The following is a 17995-nucleotide window of genomic DNA, read 5'->3' on the forward strand; positions in this document are numbered from 1 at the left end:
CATCAGTTTTGTAACAGTAGACCCATTTGGTACCTGAATTTTCAAAAGGTTATATTTTAGTCCTCAAACTTTTTCAAAATAGGATTAGAAGAATAACTTCTAAAATCATATACTCTTTAAAACTATTTTTCTTTAAATTCAAATATTATATAATTATTTAAAAATTCAAACAGATTAAATAAGTCTATTTTTATAAACTTGAAATCTAAAAATATTTATTTTGAAAACCTAAAAATGAAAAACATGAGTAAAATTATAATTGTTGCAAACGAATTATTGCATTTCCTCCGTTTGGGATGTGAAAATACATTGAGCCGTTTGGGAGAAATGAATATAAAATACAAAATTTTTAACATATTTTTTTAAATGCAATGTAAATATAATACTTCAGCAGGGGTAGTTTAGGAAGTATCAATTTGTAACGGCTACTTTGATTACCGCCGTTTGAGCGAGAAGAAATTTGAGCACGCTCTTCTAGGAATCATAGTGTGAGCTTCATCACTTCACTACCTAGCTTCCAAATCCTCCATTTCGCTTTGGAACTCTGAAGATTGTCGTACAGCTTCAATCGCTACGCACATTCCCACTCTGTTTCTGCGGTGAACGAATCATGAGCTTGAACATCTTCAGGAAGAAAACCTCGCCCAAAGGTCTGATCAATTTCTCTCAATTCCGATCTGCTCCTTCTATGCTTCCCAATTTACGATTGTTTTGTCGATTCAAGCTTTCCGGTTTCCCTCTTTCTTTCCCAATTTCACTGTTTTTTACCCTGATTCCCTAGTTTGCACGGTTTCGACGTTTTCCACACAGATCTTAGGGTTAATATTCTGTGTTAAGATATGTTTTACATTTTCTGTAAAGTGTTAGGGGCTTTGCTCGATGCAGTTAGAATGAGTGAAAATGGGTTTCCTCTTATTGTTTGAAATGATGTTTACTTATGGTACTAACGGAACTTTAGTTGCCTGGGGTTCCGTTAATGCAGAAATATCAATGTGACTTGGTTAGATTAGACATGAACAATGACATTGTGTTTTTATTATAGATGCTCTTCGCACCAGCAAGCGAGAAATGGCTGTTGCAACTAGAGGTACTACCTTCTACTTAACAATTCTTTAACGTCTCTGTTTCTAAATCTGATGGACAATCTTGAATTATGCTCAAGTACAGAAGCTCTAAACCATTTAACTTATTAGACAATTCCCCAGTCTCCAGTTGTTAGCAACGAGAAATCGCTTTTTCTAATACACCTATTCTCTCTTCATCCGGATGCCATCAGGCTTCAGACAATTAGCACACCCAAAGCTATTAATGGAGGAGCATTGCTCCCTTTCGTTCAGCTCCTCACTCTGTTAGCGAATTTTGACATCTTGTCAGCTGTCACTTCATCTGACACTACTATGCAGTTCTATTTTCTTTTCTACCTCAGTTGTATAGTGGTGACCTTTGCCAAAACAAGCGATTAAACAATTTTTCAACTGCCTAGCTATACTTTTAAATATATGTAATTGCACATGCATGGTATTGGTAATTGTGGCATTTGTGATAAGGTTTTTAAGTAAAAGGCCTGCGAGTTAAGGGCCAAGATTCCCTTTCCTTGCCTTGTGCTTTCCCCAACCTTACTACTAGATGAAGACCTGAAATTTACTTGCTCCTGTTGTAGAATTTTCAATCAATACATTCATGATTCATCAAACTTCATCCTTGAATCTACATTTTTATGAAATTCGTATGTTCACGGCTCATATGTTTTATCAATTTTTAGGCATTGAGCGAGAAATCGCATCTCTTCAGTTGGAGGTATGATGTGAACTCCCTTTTGGTTTTCATTTCTATTAGCACCTTCGGCTTTTTACTTCTCTTAGATTACCCTACTCTCTATAATTTCAGGAAAGAAAATTGGTGGCAGAGATAAAGCAAACTGCTAAAACTGGAAACGAGGCAAGTTAACTTTCTTATTTCTGTTGGTGGTAGATGTAGCCTTATATTTAGAACTCTGTCTCTTACACAACTGTGCAATTTAGAATACGATGTTGCCATTTGTTCAGAAAATTATTTTACTGTGGATATTCATCTTGAGCACACAAATATAAGTATTTTTGTCATTTGTACTAGGAGCCCAATATTAAGGAAAAAGTAAAAATGTTTTCATACTCACTTTTCTTTGGAAGTTAACATCCAGGCTGCCACTAGAATCCTAGCTCGACAGCTTGTTCGCCTGCGCCAACAGATAACTAATTTGCAAGGGAGTCGTGCCCAAATTCGAGGCGTAGCTACTCATACACAGGTTACCATCCTTACTGTGGAAACGTGTTGGCCTTCTGTTTTAGTTTAGTGGACTTAATTAGCTGATGGTGTCTTTTTCCAGGCATTATATGCTAGCACTTCAATCTCCACTGGAATGAAGGGTGCTACAAAGGCAATGGTTGCGATGAACAAGGTAATCACACGAAGAATATGATGACCTTAAATTTATTATGATTCTACTTTTTTGATGGAAGAGTGAGACACACTAGCAGAGAACTGGAAGTCACTTGCTTGAAGTTTTTGTTTGGCGTTTCATATTGATTAACATAATTGACTGAAGTTGGATGTGAGAATAAGCTTAAATGACTTTCTTAAAAACTTACATATAGGCTACTTTACATGGAAACATCTTGGCTTCTATATTATATATACAACCAAACGATCAATTTTATCATCTTGGTTTTCTGTTGCAGCAAATGGCACCAGCTAAGCAGGCTAAAGTGATTAAGGAGTTTCAGAAGCAGTCAGCACAGTTGGACATGACGGTAAGTCTAACATTCCCAGTTTCACTATTTTCTTTTTCCAATAGCCATTGAATACGATTTAGTTTCCAAGGGAAGGGAGAATGAGTTGATTTATGCACCAATGTCCAAATCAAACCTTTTTTTTAATCAATCTATCTGAAATGCAAGAAAATGGATATTAATTCTGCTTTCTACTTCATTGAAAGTTTTCTACTTATGGATACCTCTGTCTGGTGTATATTCATAATACTACATAGTTTTTTATCCATCGTATTTTCATCATTAACTGCTATTTGTGAGGACATAAAAGAATCAGGAAGCAAATATAGGAGGGGAGAGAAGTCAAAATTTATTTTTCACTAGATTTGTGGGGGAGGATGGTGATTGAGATTAAGAAAAAAACGGTTTGCCCTTGTATTAACTTAATCTCGTCCATCATAAAGGTCCAGCATTTTTCCCTAGCGCTAGATTCAAAACAACCCAACTATAATCCTGTCCTTGAGCTAGTAGATTTTTCTTTTCTTTATCCACTCGTGCAAGATGTTTTTATACTTCTTTTCTTCAGATTGAGATGATGTCAGAGTCTATTGATGAAACTTTAGATAAGGATGAGGCTGAAGAGGAAACTGAGGAACTTACGAATCAGGTAAATTCTTGCAACATATTTAGGTGGAGTAGGTTGCATACCCTATACCCTATACCTTTTATTGAAGGATTTTACTAATTAGATATTTGTTTTTGTTGTTCTCTTCATAGGTGCTTGATGAGATTGGCGTTGATATTGCATCCCAGGTTGGTCTCTTGAAAATATGAACGCTTTGCTTGAATCTCAAAAATATTCTCTTTTCTTCTTTCTTCATTTGGAAAATCTACTGCTCTCTGACATTAATTTCTCCTGTTGACAGTTATCTTCCGCTCCCAAAGGTCGGATTGCAGCAAGAAAGACTGAAAATACAGTTGCCAGGTACCCTATCGTACCCTATTTGGATTTTTCTTTCTCTGGTGTCGTACATTTCATAACACACACTGGTACACATATAACATATAATTACTTACTGGTCCTAGTCTGTATTGTATGAATGCATACAAGGTAAATTTTACTGGACCTTGGAGAATAGTTTGTGAGTATTTAGAATAGTTTGGAGAATAGTTTGAGTATTTAGATAAATACATAAGATCGAATAGTATGTGCTGTTCTCCAATGCCAGGTCGGACAAGCCTTATAGTAATATTGCTAAATATCATTTCTTTTTGACAGAAACTACGAAAAGAAAATCCAATAAACCTTTAATCAAGCCTCCTCTTTGGGGATATTTCTTTTTTGAAAATTCCAAAAGGTATACCAAACTTCTTATCCATATGGGACATAAAGAAAGAACTATCGAGAGGGGTCTGAAACAAGGATAGATAGTTTTGATAAATAGATTCTAGTAAACCATCGTAGGTTGGGTGTGATAGAAAGAGACAATCTCAATAAATAACTAAGAGAGAGTCATGTGTTGAATCTATTGTACTATCCAATAAACTATGCTCGAAATTGTTTAGTTGATTCCTTCAATAAGATAGTATTTGCACTTTTCTGCAGTTAGCTAAATTCTAATTCACATGCAGCTCTGAATCTTCCGATGTTGAGGATCTTGAAAAGAGGCTGGCTTCTCTTCGACGAAACTGAACTCAAATTGAATTCCACAAAGCTATGAGATTTACAAATACATCAGTTTTATTACATGTAAAGTGAAGTAATATTGTGGGCTTTGTTAGCGAATCATATTTCCCTTTGTTTACTAGTGAATGTATATTTGTTGTGGGACTTAGCAGCATGATTATATAACTTATATATATAATAGTTTACTAGCCAACCATGTAAGTTATATTATATTCTTATATATAAATGATGCAAAGATAAAGGTGAACTTAGTTTAATAATAATTGATATCATCTTTATTACTAAACGTTGAAGATTCGTCTATTTATACATAATTGTTAAATTCAGAAAAGTTACGGAATGTGGGAGGAAATTTCCAGAACACCATACCACAAATTCCATCGATTTTTATTGTTATATCTGCATGTGTTGGAAAATGTGTCTGCTATATGGTACACATAAACGCATGTTCCCAGCAATTTTGAGTAGAATGTCTCAGAAAAGAAGCCATTATTGAAAGAAAATATACTTCAAGCAACATAAAATAGTATTACTTTTTTATATATATATATATAAAAAAAGCGTTAATTTATGATTTTTTTTTTCTTGTAGACGAGAACTATGAAATTACAAGAGTATCCTTTGATATAGAATTGGAAGTAAATAAATAAATAAATCCAAGAGAGAATTGAGAGGACATTAATCAAAGTCCATGTAATTAATTAATAAAAGGCCTCTTTCCTTCCTTACTTCTTCTTCCACAGCTGCTTTGGATTTATTCATTCTGTTTATTTCGTTGACAACATCCACGACGCGCTTCTCTATTAAATTAAAATAACATAAAAGTGAAAAAGAAAGAAAGAAAAGAAAAATCTCCGTAATTCCTCATTCTTTCTCTATTTCCATTTTCTTTCTAAATTTCTATTTTGTTTTTTCTTAAAAAGGAAAAGGGGAAAAAAAGAAAAGAAAAGAAAAATATTCTTCTTCGTTTCTTCAATCTTACCGTCTTCCTTTTCTATCCCATTGTCTGGCATTTCAATTTCCAACCGCAGTTCTCGCTTCCTTCCTCATCCGCTTAAGCCGGCCTCCTCCATAGCTAATACCTTCGCCTCTTCCATCGTCTTCTTCATAACCAACCCTTTCTCCCTTCTCTCCTCCACCATTTTCTGGTAATTTTTTTTTTTTTTTAATTTCTCCCTTTCTCCCTCTCCGTAATTGTAATTTCTGTATCTTCAAGCACTATCTTCTCTACTTTTAATTATTTCTTTCCTTTAATGAGATTGTTGGTGATTTGGACATTTGGGTTTTTAATGATTTGACAGATTTCCTTTTCGGGGCTTCTAAGTGATCGTTTCTCTGTAGAAAATCGGTGGTCGCGAGGAGGATCGGGAGAAGGTGATTATTTCTTCATTTGGATTTGAATAATGAATATCGTTTGTTTGTTTTGTTTGCTTTTACAGACTTGGGCTTTTAGATTTTATGCTGCCCTAATAATTTTCTTTGGGTGGACCAATAATTCTTTTTAACTTGAGATGTCTTGTGCTGGGGAATACATTCTTTTATATTGCTTACTGCTTATTTCTCTCTTACATGCTGTCCTTCAATGTTGCAATGTTATATACATATATATTTGCACGCAACAATGAAGCGGTTTCCATGGATTTTCCCGGATAAGAGATATAATTATTGATCTCACAAGCTTTACAAATAAGGCTGAGGACAAGAAGATCTTCTTAATCCACACGGTTATGCGGATCATATTCGTGAGTTAACTATTGTTGATAGAGGGAATGAATAATGACACCTATTCGGTGGATTATGGGTTTTTTTTGGGGGAACAAAATAATTGAGTGTTTAGAGGGCTGGAAAGGAATCTTGTGATGTTTGGTCCCTTGTTAGTTGGGAGATATAATGCTTTTGTTTGGACTTCGATTTTTAAGAATTTTCGTAATTAGTCTATAGTTGCCCTTTTGTTTAGTTGGAGCCCTTTCTTTAGCGTGTTCCCTTCTTTTGTAGGAAGAATTTTTTTAATGCCTTGTTTTTTTTCATTTATTTTAAATAAGAAAAAATGAAAGTTTATTTTTCATTAATAACATACTAATAATAAAAAATTGAAACCTTGCTGGTAAAAGGAACCAAAGACATTCTCTGATGATCTTAATTGTCCCCAAGGGTCTTCAATATCCATTATTCTTTTAAAAATTCATTTGTGTGGTTGATCTACTTTTATTCCTGTACTTCCTCAACTTTTGAATCTAATTCTATTTAACCACATCAGATATTTATAGCAGAAGAGGGGAGTGTTTTTCCTAATGATTTTGTATCCTTGCAAATCATCAGTGGACTTGTATGAATTGTTGTTTAATATTGAATCTTGTTGAAGAAAAGTTTTTTAAGCCTCTGGAAATATTGTACATAGTGGGTAGTTTCGTATTGGTTTTTTTTTTTTTTTTTCAATCTTGCACCTAGCTTATGATGCTGTTCTTTGTTAGCAAGTTCACTCCTGACAAGCTCTTGATTTTTTCTCTCCACTTGCTGCAGCAGCTATGCAGAGCCAACTTGTATGCAGTGGGTGTAGGAGCATTCTTCTTTATCCAGGGGGGGCAACTAATGTATGCTGTGCATTATGCAATACAGTCACCTCAGTTCCTCCTCCTGGTATAAAATTTTTCTTATCAATTCTTCTCCCCTTTATTGTTGTTATAAGTATTAAAGAAATTATGATAAAATAATGCAATCTGCTAAGTTAAGTATAATCTACATCTACTTGATAAACTATTTACTTTAGGCTAGTGGGATGATGGTCAAGTACGTGACTTCTCCAACTCAAATATGGCATGTAGACAAAAATATATAAAATTGTAGACGTTTTAAGTGGCACGAAAAGCTGACTACATTAAAGGGTGTGTATATTTACACCAATAAAGAACATGAAATAAAATTAAAGTCTAGAAAAGATTCAAATCATAAGAATGCATCCCTGAAAATTCTTCCATTCCATTGACACCGAAGATTCTAGAAGATAACCCCTATTAATAGCATGCCATAAAAGTTTTTAGTAACCATAGAAACAGAAGGCCCCCACCCCCTCCCAATCTTTTGTAATCCCGTATTATGCTCATTTTGACTTTTTGGAGACTTCATTCATCAAAGTTTTATCCAAAAAAAACCCATAAGAAAAACACATTTTTAAGATTCATCCCAAGTCCCCCAAGGATACAGACACAACTTGTCTAGTTCTAGTAGGACAAGGACACGCTAGGAACATGTGCATTTTTTATTTTTAGAATTAGTATATATGTCGTATTTATATATCGATACTTCCTTATAGGTAGACCATGACAACTTTTGAAAATATTTACAAATATAACAAAATATCACAGTTTATCTGTGATGGACCTCGATAGACTAGTCTATCTTGGTCTATTGTGATCTGTCGTAGATAGATTATGATATTTTGCTATATTTTGTAAAGATTTTTGTCCATTTTGCAATAATTGAAAATATCCCATCAATTTGTGATATTTGGAAACTTAAAAGATATAGAAGGATTTAGTTGGCTATGATTAGAGGTAAAAGATGCCATCCTAATACTTAAGGAATGATCAATATGTAAGGTCTAGAATCCCTATTCTTTCTCTTAATTTTTAGGCAATTTTTTTAAGTCAGCCTAAATTAGGGAAAAAAATATCTAGCAGACGAATTTTAGTATGTTGGACACATGTCCGGAGCATGTCCTTGCCTTCAAGGTCATAATGTGTTCTCCTTCAATAATGGAACATGCTCACGTGAAGATGTTCCAAGTGGAAGATTATTATGTTGAAATGTGTTGAGTAAGATGTTAGACTTATTCACAATGAATATTATTTTATCAGTTTCTAATTTTATTTTGTATTTCTTATAGATTAACCATAAAGTTCTGATAGTAGAGTTGTTGAAACGTCTTACATATAAGTCCGAGCAATTGCTTTTGTCCTTCATACCACTCTTTGTCATTTGGCTTCTCTTCTGAAGTTTTATATCAGAGACTTGGGCCTTACATTTGCAGGAACAGATATGGCTCAACTTATATGTGGAGGTTGCAGGACGTTGCTTATGTATGCACGTGGGGCAACAAGTGTAAGATGCTCATGTTGCCATACAGTGAACCTTGCACCTGGTATGAAGAAAACTATCATTGATTTTGAGTTTCGGGAAGGATATGATGGATATTTGAAACTGACAGAGATACTTATATTTGTTTGAGCTTTTATTTATTTAGTGAACTAGGGCTAAGGATAACAGTAAGACTTGCGCATTGATTATTGATTTTTCCCATTATAATTCTCTTGGTTCTCTTTCATTTCTCATATTTCTCTCTTTTCTTCCTTTTCCCTTCTTGTTTATTGTATGCTTCTGGGATCTTATTTCTGCCAATTCTAGTCTTGTTTATGCTGGTTTTTGTATTATGCTATTAATTATTAGACACTCAGATTTTTCTGATGTTATATTAGTTAGCTAGATCACTGATTTTCGTGTTTGGGTGCTTGTGACTGTTAAAAAAAGCTACAAACCAGGTTGCACATGTTAACTGTGGAAACTGCCGAACAACACTTGTCTTTCCATATGGAGCTCCATCTGTCAAATGTGCGATCTGCCACTATGTTACAAATGTTGGTGTGAGTATAATCCATTTCTTTTGAGGGTAGCTGAAATTTCTTGATATTCTTAGTTTGTTGAGTTGATGAATGTGGAAGTTCTGTGCCTCCTCCATTTGTAGATATTCTCTATTTTGACTTTGGAAACCAACTTAGACTATTTTGAATGTGGTTTCAATTGAACTTGAGTAGCGTGAGAGGGTACAACTAAATTTTGAGGACAAAATTAAGTTGGTAAATTTTGTAGATGCCCAATACTTGGTTACATTCCAAAATAATGGTGCTGTTCTACATGTCGATAGGGAATATTAAGAAAGAACTAAAAGTTAAAAGACACAAACTTGTATCCAATCTAAGACGGTCTATAAACTTCCCATGAACCTGACGTGGTACAACTTGAATCTGTTAAATGCTTCTGATTACGTATTCTCTTGTTATATAATACACAATAAGTGCTAATATTTTCTACCAGCTCTTCATCTTTTCTCCATTGTATCTTTGCAGATATCCAACGTGAGGGTTCCCATTCCAGTGCACAGGCGTAATGGAACAATTAGTTCCGGAATGCCCCCTTCATCATCAGTAAGTTCTCAAGCTTTTCATTTCTTTCATGTCCTTCCTTTCAGGCCTCTGCATTGACTATTTAGTGGGTTGGTAATTTTGATTGTGCGGCATAATTGAAATAGGATGGCTCACTAATTTCATTTCCTGCAGTCTCAGAGCCAAACAGTTGTAGTTGAGAACCCTATGTCTGTTGATGAAAGTGGCAAATTGGTAAGGAATTCATGCTCTTCTCATTTCCGCTTCTTGCAATCTTCACTCTACCTTCTTCAGAATCCTTTTCTCTGATTTATTCTCAGTAAAATGTGAATACGACTAATACTCCGAATGGCAGGTGAGCAATGTCGTTGTCGGTGTCACAACAGATAAAAGGTAACTCGGTGAGATGATGGTTGATTGATGGCACTTACTATTAGCGGCTTAAAAGGATGGGAGGAAGCGATCTATATATCTCTCTAGTACATCACTATACTACTTGGAATATGATTATGGTTGTGGAAATTTCTGTATAGTTTGTCTCCGGATTTTCCCTTAAAGGTCACCATTCATTGTTGAGTCAACTTCAATTTGAGGTTCAGATAACTTTTTACCCTGTGAATGCGATGTATATTATGGACCTGAAGAATTTGAGGGTCTGTACTGTATTACTTGTGTGGTTTCTGTACCGAATCATTGAGCTGTCTCGCAAGTAAAAATATTATACATCCATCGTATGTCCCCTGGTAAATATGAGTATAAACGTTGTCTTGTATTGTCTGTTTCCTTAATTGTTGGTGGTATGTATTTGAAATTTCCATTGGTTTTGTTCATATAATTTTGCCAATAAATTTAATGCATTTATCTCCCTCAGTAATTGTTAGGTCATGTGCTGCTTAATATGGCCAAAGTTTCTCATTGAGATTTTAAAACTTTAATGTAAGATTTTTCACACTTCATGCGTAAGTAATGGTGTGATGTTGAACCGAGTCAACCCATGACATGTGAAATTTTGGTATTATTAAAAGAGTAGATAGGTCTAGAAAAAGGGATTCACAATCATTCTGATAAAGAAAGTGGTGTGTAAGTAATACTTTCTTCTCTTCTTTAGGCCACGGTACTTTTTTCCACTTGCTGAACGATATTAGAGTAGAGCCCCACAAAGGGGAAAGCCTCTTTTTAGTAATGATACTCCTGTAATTCATAATGCTTGTAATTCATAATGACAAGCATTCTCTTCTTCTTTCAAACCATATTCTACTTTCTATCATTTAGTGACAAGTCAGGCCCTGGCCAAGTTGCAGTAAGTAAAAATACACATAGAGAGAGAAGAACTTAGTTATTACCTCACTTTTGAACTTTAATCTACATTACAGAAATAAGCTGCATTTTCTTTTCTTTTCTTTTCTTTTTCCCTTTTTTACAATCGAAAAGATTTACACCCAAAAAAATGAATGAAAAAATTGGTTAACACACCTCCAAATTATTCAAAAAAAGGAAGAAGGCAGAGCCCTGGACAGCAGAAGGTAACAAACATAGAGAATACATGGTCTTCTTTTTCTTTTTCTTTTCATGAAGGGTGAAGAATTGACTCACCCTCCAAAGCTCTCAATTAGTAGTATAGTTATATGAGATCTTCAAAATTACTGAAAGAGGGATGTTTATTATATGGCCTGCACTCCCGAAAAGTCCAATTCTACCAAAGCTAGCAACTGAGCTGTTCATCGTGGCGTTGAAGAATATGGTTAGCTCTTGTTTCTCGCCACTGCTGATTGTAAATCGAACTGGAGAAACTTTCAAAGAAATCCCATAAGGAGCACTCCAACCAACACTGTAAAACTCAGGTCCAGCAATGTTGGTCACGGTTCGTCGAACTACTCTCGACTGGTTAAGTTTTGCTATAGTCACAGAGGGCAAGTTCAAATCAGCTCCAGTGATGCTAGAGTTGTAAAGCCCACAATTCTGGGCTGTGTAGTTGAATACCACAGGAGATGATCCATTGATACCGCAAAGAAACGACATATAATCACTATAACCTACAAGAAGCAAACTCGAATGTCATACCCATGCAGTAACTACCAAAATGATCATCAAGCAAAACTAGGCAAATAGAGAATTCCACTATGAAACTTCAAATCCATCCTGAAGAATTCTTAGTTTCCAATATTTCCAAATTCATCTCTACTACTCATAAAAAGTAAGAGATAATATTAAATGTACTTACTGGAATCAAATATCAACCCTGGGTTGAGAGCTGCTGTTGCATTCACAAAACCACTTCCCATATCAAAGGGTGTAGCTGGAGACTGGTTTTGTTCGGGGTTAGCATAAGCACGCTGAGCCATGATTGGTCCACCAGTCTTGTCATAAAGAGAAGCTGTCGTCGATAGAGCAGATGCAACGGCTGAAGGACTAAGACTAGGATACTTCTGTTTTATGAGTGAGGCTAGGCCAGCAATATGAGGAGCAGCCATGCTTGTTCCAGACATCATGGCAAAGTTTTCACCTGGAAAGTTTGTAAAAGTTAACATCGATGTATGAGTTTCAATGTTGTATGTAAAAATCAAAACCGTTGCAGATGATTACCAAGAAATTCGATAGAGTCGGTGGCAACAGAACTCCAAGCAGCCCATATGAAATTTCCAGGAGCTACCAAGTTGGGCTTCATAATATCAGAATCATCAAGAGAACTGTCTTCAGGATCTGGTCCTCTAGCAGAGTAGTACATAATTTGTGGGGCAGAAGAGCTATAATTTGCCTTCAATCCTCCACATATGCTAGCAACGGCTCCAAATTTAGAAATTTTCTTTGTTAATCCATCTACTTCCAAGGAAGAATTGTAGTATTGAAGAAGCATCTGCCAAAGAAACCATGAATTTCAGAGCCATAGAATGCAAGAGTGCGGGGGGAGCTAATTAATCCATTTTAATGCCCCAACTTATTACATTGATCCATAAAATTCTAAAACCTAAGAGTGGAAAAGTTAAAGAGCATGTTAATTCTAAAGGCTAACAAACAAGGTAGAGCGCAACCTTGGAATCTTCTGGTGATGAAATAATGATGCCAGGCATTTTCATAGGAATTGGGTTGAGCCTAAAACCTATCACAAAAGAATCCATATAGAAAATGACACCAGCAGCACTCAAGTTTTTTGCTGTCTGTAAAGCCTGTTTAACCGTGGAAAGCCCTAGAACAAATCTGATTGAATAGCTGCAGATTAGAAGGTTCCCTTCGATCAGATTCTGATCAAAGTTACTCGAGTCTTGGCATTCGCCCACGTACATGTCCTCCGACACACTTGTGTCATTGTTCAATGCATGTATTGCAGCAATTAGTTTGTACTTTGTGTCATTATAAGTTCCAGCTGAAAAGGAGAATATAAATTAGATTTTAATTTCTATCTACCAAGAAAATAGGAGCATCCATTGCATATATTCAAGTTGTTTCCATGAACATCGTTAAAATGCAAGCAAGAAAAACAAGAACCATAATGACAAACAAACACCCTACAAAATTACATACTTGAAAGAAATGAAGGAGAAGACGTTGGATGGACTAATAGAGAACAGTGGAAATAAAAGAAAGGATAATGATCAGATAAAAATTAAAATAGACGAGGGAATACAAAACTATAATTATATCCTTTAATTTGAAAGTGGTACCTTCCTTGAATCCAAATTTGCATATTACTAGAAGGAGGGGGATGCACAATCTATTCGTTTCAAATTTCTGTGGATTAACTAAATTTAAGTTTAAACTAAACGGAGCATCTTCAACTTCAGCTGTAATTCTCACTATGCTTTGCATTTCCTAGACAAGTTCCTAATGTGGTTAATTCCAGACAGTATCCAAATTCAGTTCCCTCTGCTTTCTTATAAGAATGAAATCCCCTGCGGAAGAGTAGTACAAACAGAGAAGACAGGCAGAAACTCACGTGCAAGTCCGACTCCCGGGATGGTGACATTATTGCCAAGGCTTATAGAGTTAGCATAGCTTCTATCGTGAGAAGCAGCGCCAACAGTAAAGATCCATGGACTGAAGGAAGACATGCTCTTTGGTGCTGGTCCAGTGTTGCCAGCCGCTTGCACAACAAATATACCAGTCTTTACAGCAGAGAGCAGCGCCATATCAATGGGATTAAAAAACGTTGCAATACCAGGAGGACGCCGATTTGGTGTGATTGATAAACTTATTATATCCACCCCATCCTGAGCAGCCTACAAAAGACATCATAGATTACAATAGAACACAAAAGAATAAAGTTGTATTCTCATTGTTTATTTAGTAGGTAATCCTGCATCCTCAAGAGTTGAACTGCTTACACTTATTCTAAATACAGAAGTTTGATACCAAGTCGTCAAGAACTTCTCAACTCCAACTCCCATTGCAGAGCCAGAAACAAACTAAACAACTTTTGTAATGGAAAACAATCAAGCATATCATACACACCTGATCAACTGCAGCAACAACATCAGCAGCAAAACCTCCAAAGCTTTTGTACAGTGCCTTGTAAACAGCAATACTGAATAAAGAACCATAAGCAAGCATTCAAACAAGGAAGCAAATGAAACTCGAGCTCTATAACATGTATTTTAAGTAAAAAATAAGAAACAAGCATATCAAAGGAAAAAAAAAAAAAGATAATAGCTAGGAGCATTGAGCGACTGTAGCCTAAGTCCAGATTAATTACTGTGAACGAGGAGCCATCCCACTGGCATTTCCAAAGTGATGTCCAGCAACTATGACTGGAATGCCATGGTTTCCAGCAGCAATTGAAGCTGTGTGCCTGCAGATAATATGGTCACACCATTTTCATTAAAATTAATACATAGTATGGAGGCAGCTGAAAGGGAAAAAGATGTATCCAAAGAAATGGAATAAGTGAATATCCACCAGGATGAACCTAAAGTGGAAAAAAGAAAGGGGAAAAGAAGAAGAGAACTGAAGGATGGGAGAGAGGGGAAATACAAATTATAGTATTTTTTGAAAGAAAAGAATAACCAAACTTTCATTGAGAAAAAATGACAGAATAAAGGGAATACAAAAGGAAAAAACCCACAAAAGGGAGGCCTCCAGAAAGCAAAAATTCATAAGATATAACTAGGAATGCAATCTTTTCTTCTATTTTTTTTCCAAAGAAAAAGGAACTAGACATGCATCCAACCCTAACTTGAAAACAAAGTTAACATTTTTGTACTCCTCAAGAGCATAAAAGTCAAATTTCATTTCCATCATCTAAGCTTCCCTAAAACTTTATCACTCTTCATTTAGATTCCACAAGGAAAATGTAACAAACAAACAAACCAGAAATCATGTTCTCATCACCTTCTGTAAAGCCTTTCTCTAAAGGCAATATTAGCTTTATGGAAAGTAATAATACATATCTATATAATTTATTTAAAATAATACATATGAATATTTTCATAGCTTCTTAGTTCCAACCAAAAATGAGTTGGGTTTATGATGTCATGGCTGACAAGGAAAAGAACCAACAGAAATAATAATTTGATCCACAAACTTCCAGAAAATAAAAGAAACACTTACGTGCCATGTCCATCACCATCAAATGGTGATGCATAATCCTGAGTTGCATTAAATATTCCCCTTGTTATAGCTGATGCTGCAAAATGGCGCGCTCCCACAAGCTTCCGGTTGCAAGACCCAGAAGGAAAATCTGGAGTTACCTCACAAATTCCAGAGAAGTGAGCCGGAACGGGAAACGGATTATCAGTCAAATCATCAGCAAAACTGGGGTGCGAAGGATCAATGCCAGTGTCAATGAACCCTATCACAATCCCAGCTCCAGCAGATTCAAAGCCACCATCTTGAGACCAAGCTCCCTGCGGGAGGCCCAAGAACTGTGGAGTATGGGTCGTAGCAGTTCTAACAGAGAAATCCATGACAACATTTGCCACCTCTATCCTCTTTGAAAGTTTATTTGCCTACAAATTAGAAGTACCAGAAAATCAAAACCTACGTTATGAACCTATTAGACTACAATATTTCGATTCTTAGACGCCAAAGTGTTATTAGACAGCACGAAATTGCTTGTGAACAAATTTTATAAGGTAAACACTAACAATTAAAAAGCATCACATTTCAAAGTGGGGGAATCATCAATGTTGATGATGCTAAACAGAGAGAAAAAATTACAAAACAGGTACCTGTTCTTCGGTAACAAGCACAGCAAATCCATTGATCAAGAAATGGTAACTGTACAGCTTCAGATATTTCTCTCCCCTCAAGACCTTCTTCAACAATGAATCATGAACTCGAGCTATGTAAGATCTATATCTTTGATGCTTTCTTGATTTGTTTCTAGATAAAATAAAATAAAATAAACATCAAGCAGTAGACTTTAAATTACAATTAAAAAAGAAAAGGCAATTATACTACCTGTGAAATAATCAAACAGACTAAACAGGAGGAAGAGCAGAAGCAAAAAGGCATAGCATTAGGGCCAATCACAATTTCAAGCAATAATTTCAGTCCGTAATTATTATTTGCCCGTCGACAATACATTGAACAAAACACCGACAATACATTAAAAAGAAATTAGCAAAGCAATAGTTTCTACAAGGTAGTGGGATAGTTTTCATGGAACTTCACTGAGAAACAGAGATAGGAGATTAGTAAATACAACAAAGCTGTACACGCACAAATTATGTATTCTTCCAACACAATACAAGTACCAAATGATGAAAAAAAAAAATAGAACTTTGACAGAGAAAGAAAGACGAACTTCCAAACCCCAGAAAAAGTAATCAATATCAACTAGAGAGCATGTCAACAACTCATGCTTGAACAAATATGCCCACGTTGGGGTTTAAGAAAAATACAGTAATTGCAAATGTCTTATACAACAAGTTTTCATCATATTTCAAATAAAGCACTAAAACGAGGAGCTTAGAGCTGCTTAATGCAAGTATATGAGAGAAGGGAAAGGAGTGATGGAGAAGTACCTTGCTTTATGGATGCTTAATCCACCAGAAGTACTAAAAGAAGTGGTATTTTGTCTAAGCTGACCATAATAATGAGTAGCAGAAGGAGGTTCCTTGAGAGTTACAATGTAAACAGCTGTTGAATCACCGAATTCATCCAGACAAGACGCGCATACAAACATCCCAAAACAGACAACAACACATAGTAGACGTGCACAGTAAATAATATCCATTAGGAACAGTAATTAAACCCAAAAGAACACTCTTCTAGTGTTGTAATCAGAAGCTCCTTCCCCTCATATCTTGAAGCATAAGCTTGGTTGTAGTCTCTTTTGAGTACTCAAAATTGGAACAAGAGATTCACCAACACGAAACTAGAAACTCCAAGTTTAGAGGCTAATAGTGACAAGGAGACAGTGAAAAAACAGCCATAAAAACTTCCCCTCTCAAATGGGGAGGTGATAATAATGGCCAAGAAAGCAGACCCTTCTTCTTTTCGGTGATAAAGAACCCACTTTCGTTCACTTTTTGTTCATCTACTGTAGGTATTTTGAGAGATAGAGAGAGAGAGAGAAAGAGAAAGGTAAAGGAGGTGAGAGAAGAAGAGTTTGTATTAATGGCAGCTGTGTTGATGGAAATAGTAGCCAATCTGCTAAAACTTTCTTGGGTAATGTGAATTTGAACGTTTTAATAACTCAAAGCCAAAAATGAAAGGAAAAAAATACAGAGAAACACAGAGCAGAGGCAGAAAGGTAGAGAGTATTAATCCAAGTAAAGAAACAAAAACGTTTTCTTTGTTCTTATTCTATGATCTGACTAAAGGGGGCCTTTTGTTATTGGGCTGTAAGTCAAGAAATTTTGATTTCAAGGAACAAGAGAAGTTTTAACATAGGATCTGACAACTACATTTCCAAAAACATCAAACAAAATTGCTCCTGATAGTGAAATCCCGTATTATAGCAATGACCCACATTCAAACGTTAATTTAAAATTAGGATTTCCTAATAAAGATTGAATTTTTATTTAATGTCTCATAAAAAAAAGATCGAATATTTATACAAATCATGTACTAAGAAATTCAATGGAAGTAGAAAGGGGAACAAAGACGTTGAGAGAATGTGCGAAGGAAAGTTGGGGTACGTGTACGAAATCGATAGGTTCACTCATAAATTCACCCCTTTTTTTTTCATCACTTTCTTTTTATTTGTCCATTTGCTTCCAACGTTCGATTTTTTTAAGCGCACCCGTGAGAGAGAGGTATAGTTTTGTGGGCGTAATGTGGGACGGTGGTGTTTTTGGAGGCTCGCACGTGCCAAAAGTAAGAAATTAGTGGACATTGTCTTTTTAATATATTCTATTTCATTTGCACCTCAAGTTGCCTTTTTTACTTAATTTTGTTTCATATCAAAATTCTTTTTGATGATTTAATTGGCAATTAGAATGATGGTTGGGGCCATAGACAAACAA

At 35.5% G+C, this 17995-nt stretch overlaps 2 protein-coding genes across 5 annotated transcripts; one reads left to right on the forward strand and one right to left on the reverse strand.

Annotated features, from left to right (window-relative positions):
- The first annotated feature begins 463 nt into the window (after positions 1-463).
- Positions 464-10420, forward strand: LOC103484281 (vacuolar protein sorting-associated protein 2 homolog 2). 4 transcript variants are annotated; one of them, XM_051088506.1, is made up of 16 exons: positions 484-650; positions 1043-1087; positions 1763-1797; positions 1888-1938; positions 2180-2284; positions 2366-2437; positions 2718-2789; positions 3334-3414; positions 3525-3560; positions 3674-3742; positions 6692-6752; positions 6925-7071; positions 8462-8572; positions 8959-9071; positions 9555-9632; positions 9765-10420. In XM_051088506.1, the coding sequence occupies exons 1-16, from the start codon at positions 611-613 to the stop codon at positions 9897-9899; spliced, it is 1251 nt and encodes a 416-aa protein (XP_050944463.1). In that variant the 5' UTR covers positions 484-610; the 3' UTR covers positions 9900-10420. The 4 variants fall into 4 exon arrangements, 3 of the variants coding, with proteins under 3 accessions (XP_008439502.1, XP_008439501.1, XP_050944463.1); XR_536707.3 differs by lacking the exons at positions 6692-6752; positions 6925-7071; positions 8462-8572; ... (1 more) ...; positions 9555-9632; positions 9765-10420 and adding exons at positions 4027-4105; positions 4380-4434 and having other exon boundaries at positions 464-650; positions 3674-3732; XM_008441280.3 differs by lacking the exons at positions 6692-6752; positions 6925-7071; positions 8462-8572; ... (1 more) ...; positions 9555-9632; positions 9765-10420 and adding an exon at positions 4354-4627 and having other exon boundaries at positions 464-650; positions 3674-3732.
- A 491-nt stretch (positions 10421-10911) lies between these two features.
- On the reverse strand, positions 10912-17473 carry LOC103484283 (subtilisin-like protease SBT2.3). Its single transcript, XM_008441281.3, has 10 exons — positions 16550-17473; positions 15752-15905; positions 15132-15529; positions 14278-14373; positions 14037-14109; positions 13522-13804; positions 12620-12951; positions 12174-12444; positions 11812-12093; positions 10912-11623 (listed from the first exon to the last, which is right to left on the reverse strand). The coding sequence occupies exons 1-10, from the start codon at positions 16759-16761 to the stop codon at positions 11196-11198; spliced, it is 2529 nt and encodes an 842-aa protein (XP_008439503.1). The 5' UTR covers positions 16762-17473; the 3' UTR covers positions 10912-11195.
- Positions 17474-17995: the final 522 nt, after the last annotated feature.

This window comes from Cucumis melo, chromosome 8, assembly GCF_025177605.1.
Source record: "Cucumis melo cultivar AY chromosome 8, USDA_Cmelo_AY_1.0, whole genome shotgun sequence".
NCBI classification, from domain to species: Eukaryota; Viridiplantae; Streptophyta; class Magnoliopsida; order Cucurbitales; family Cucurbitaceae; genus Cucumis; species Cucumis melo.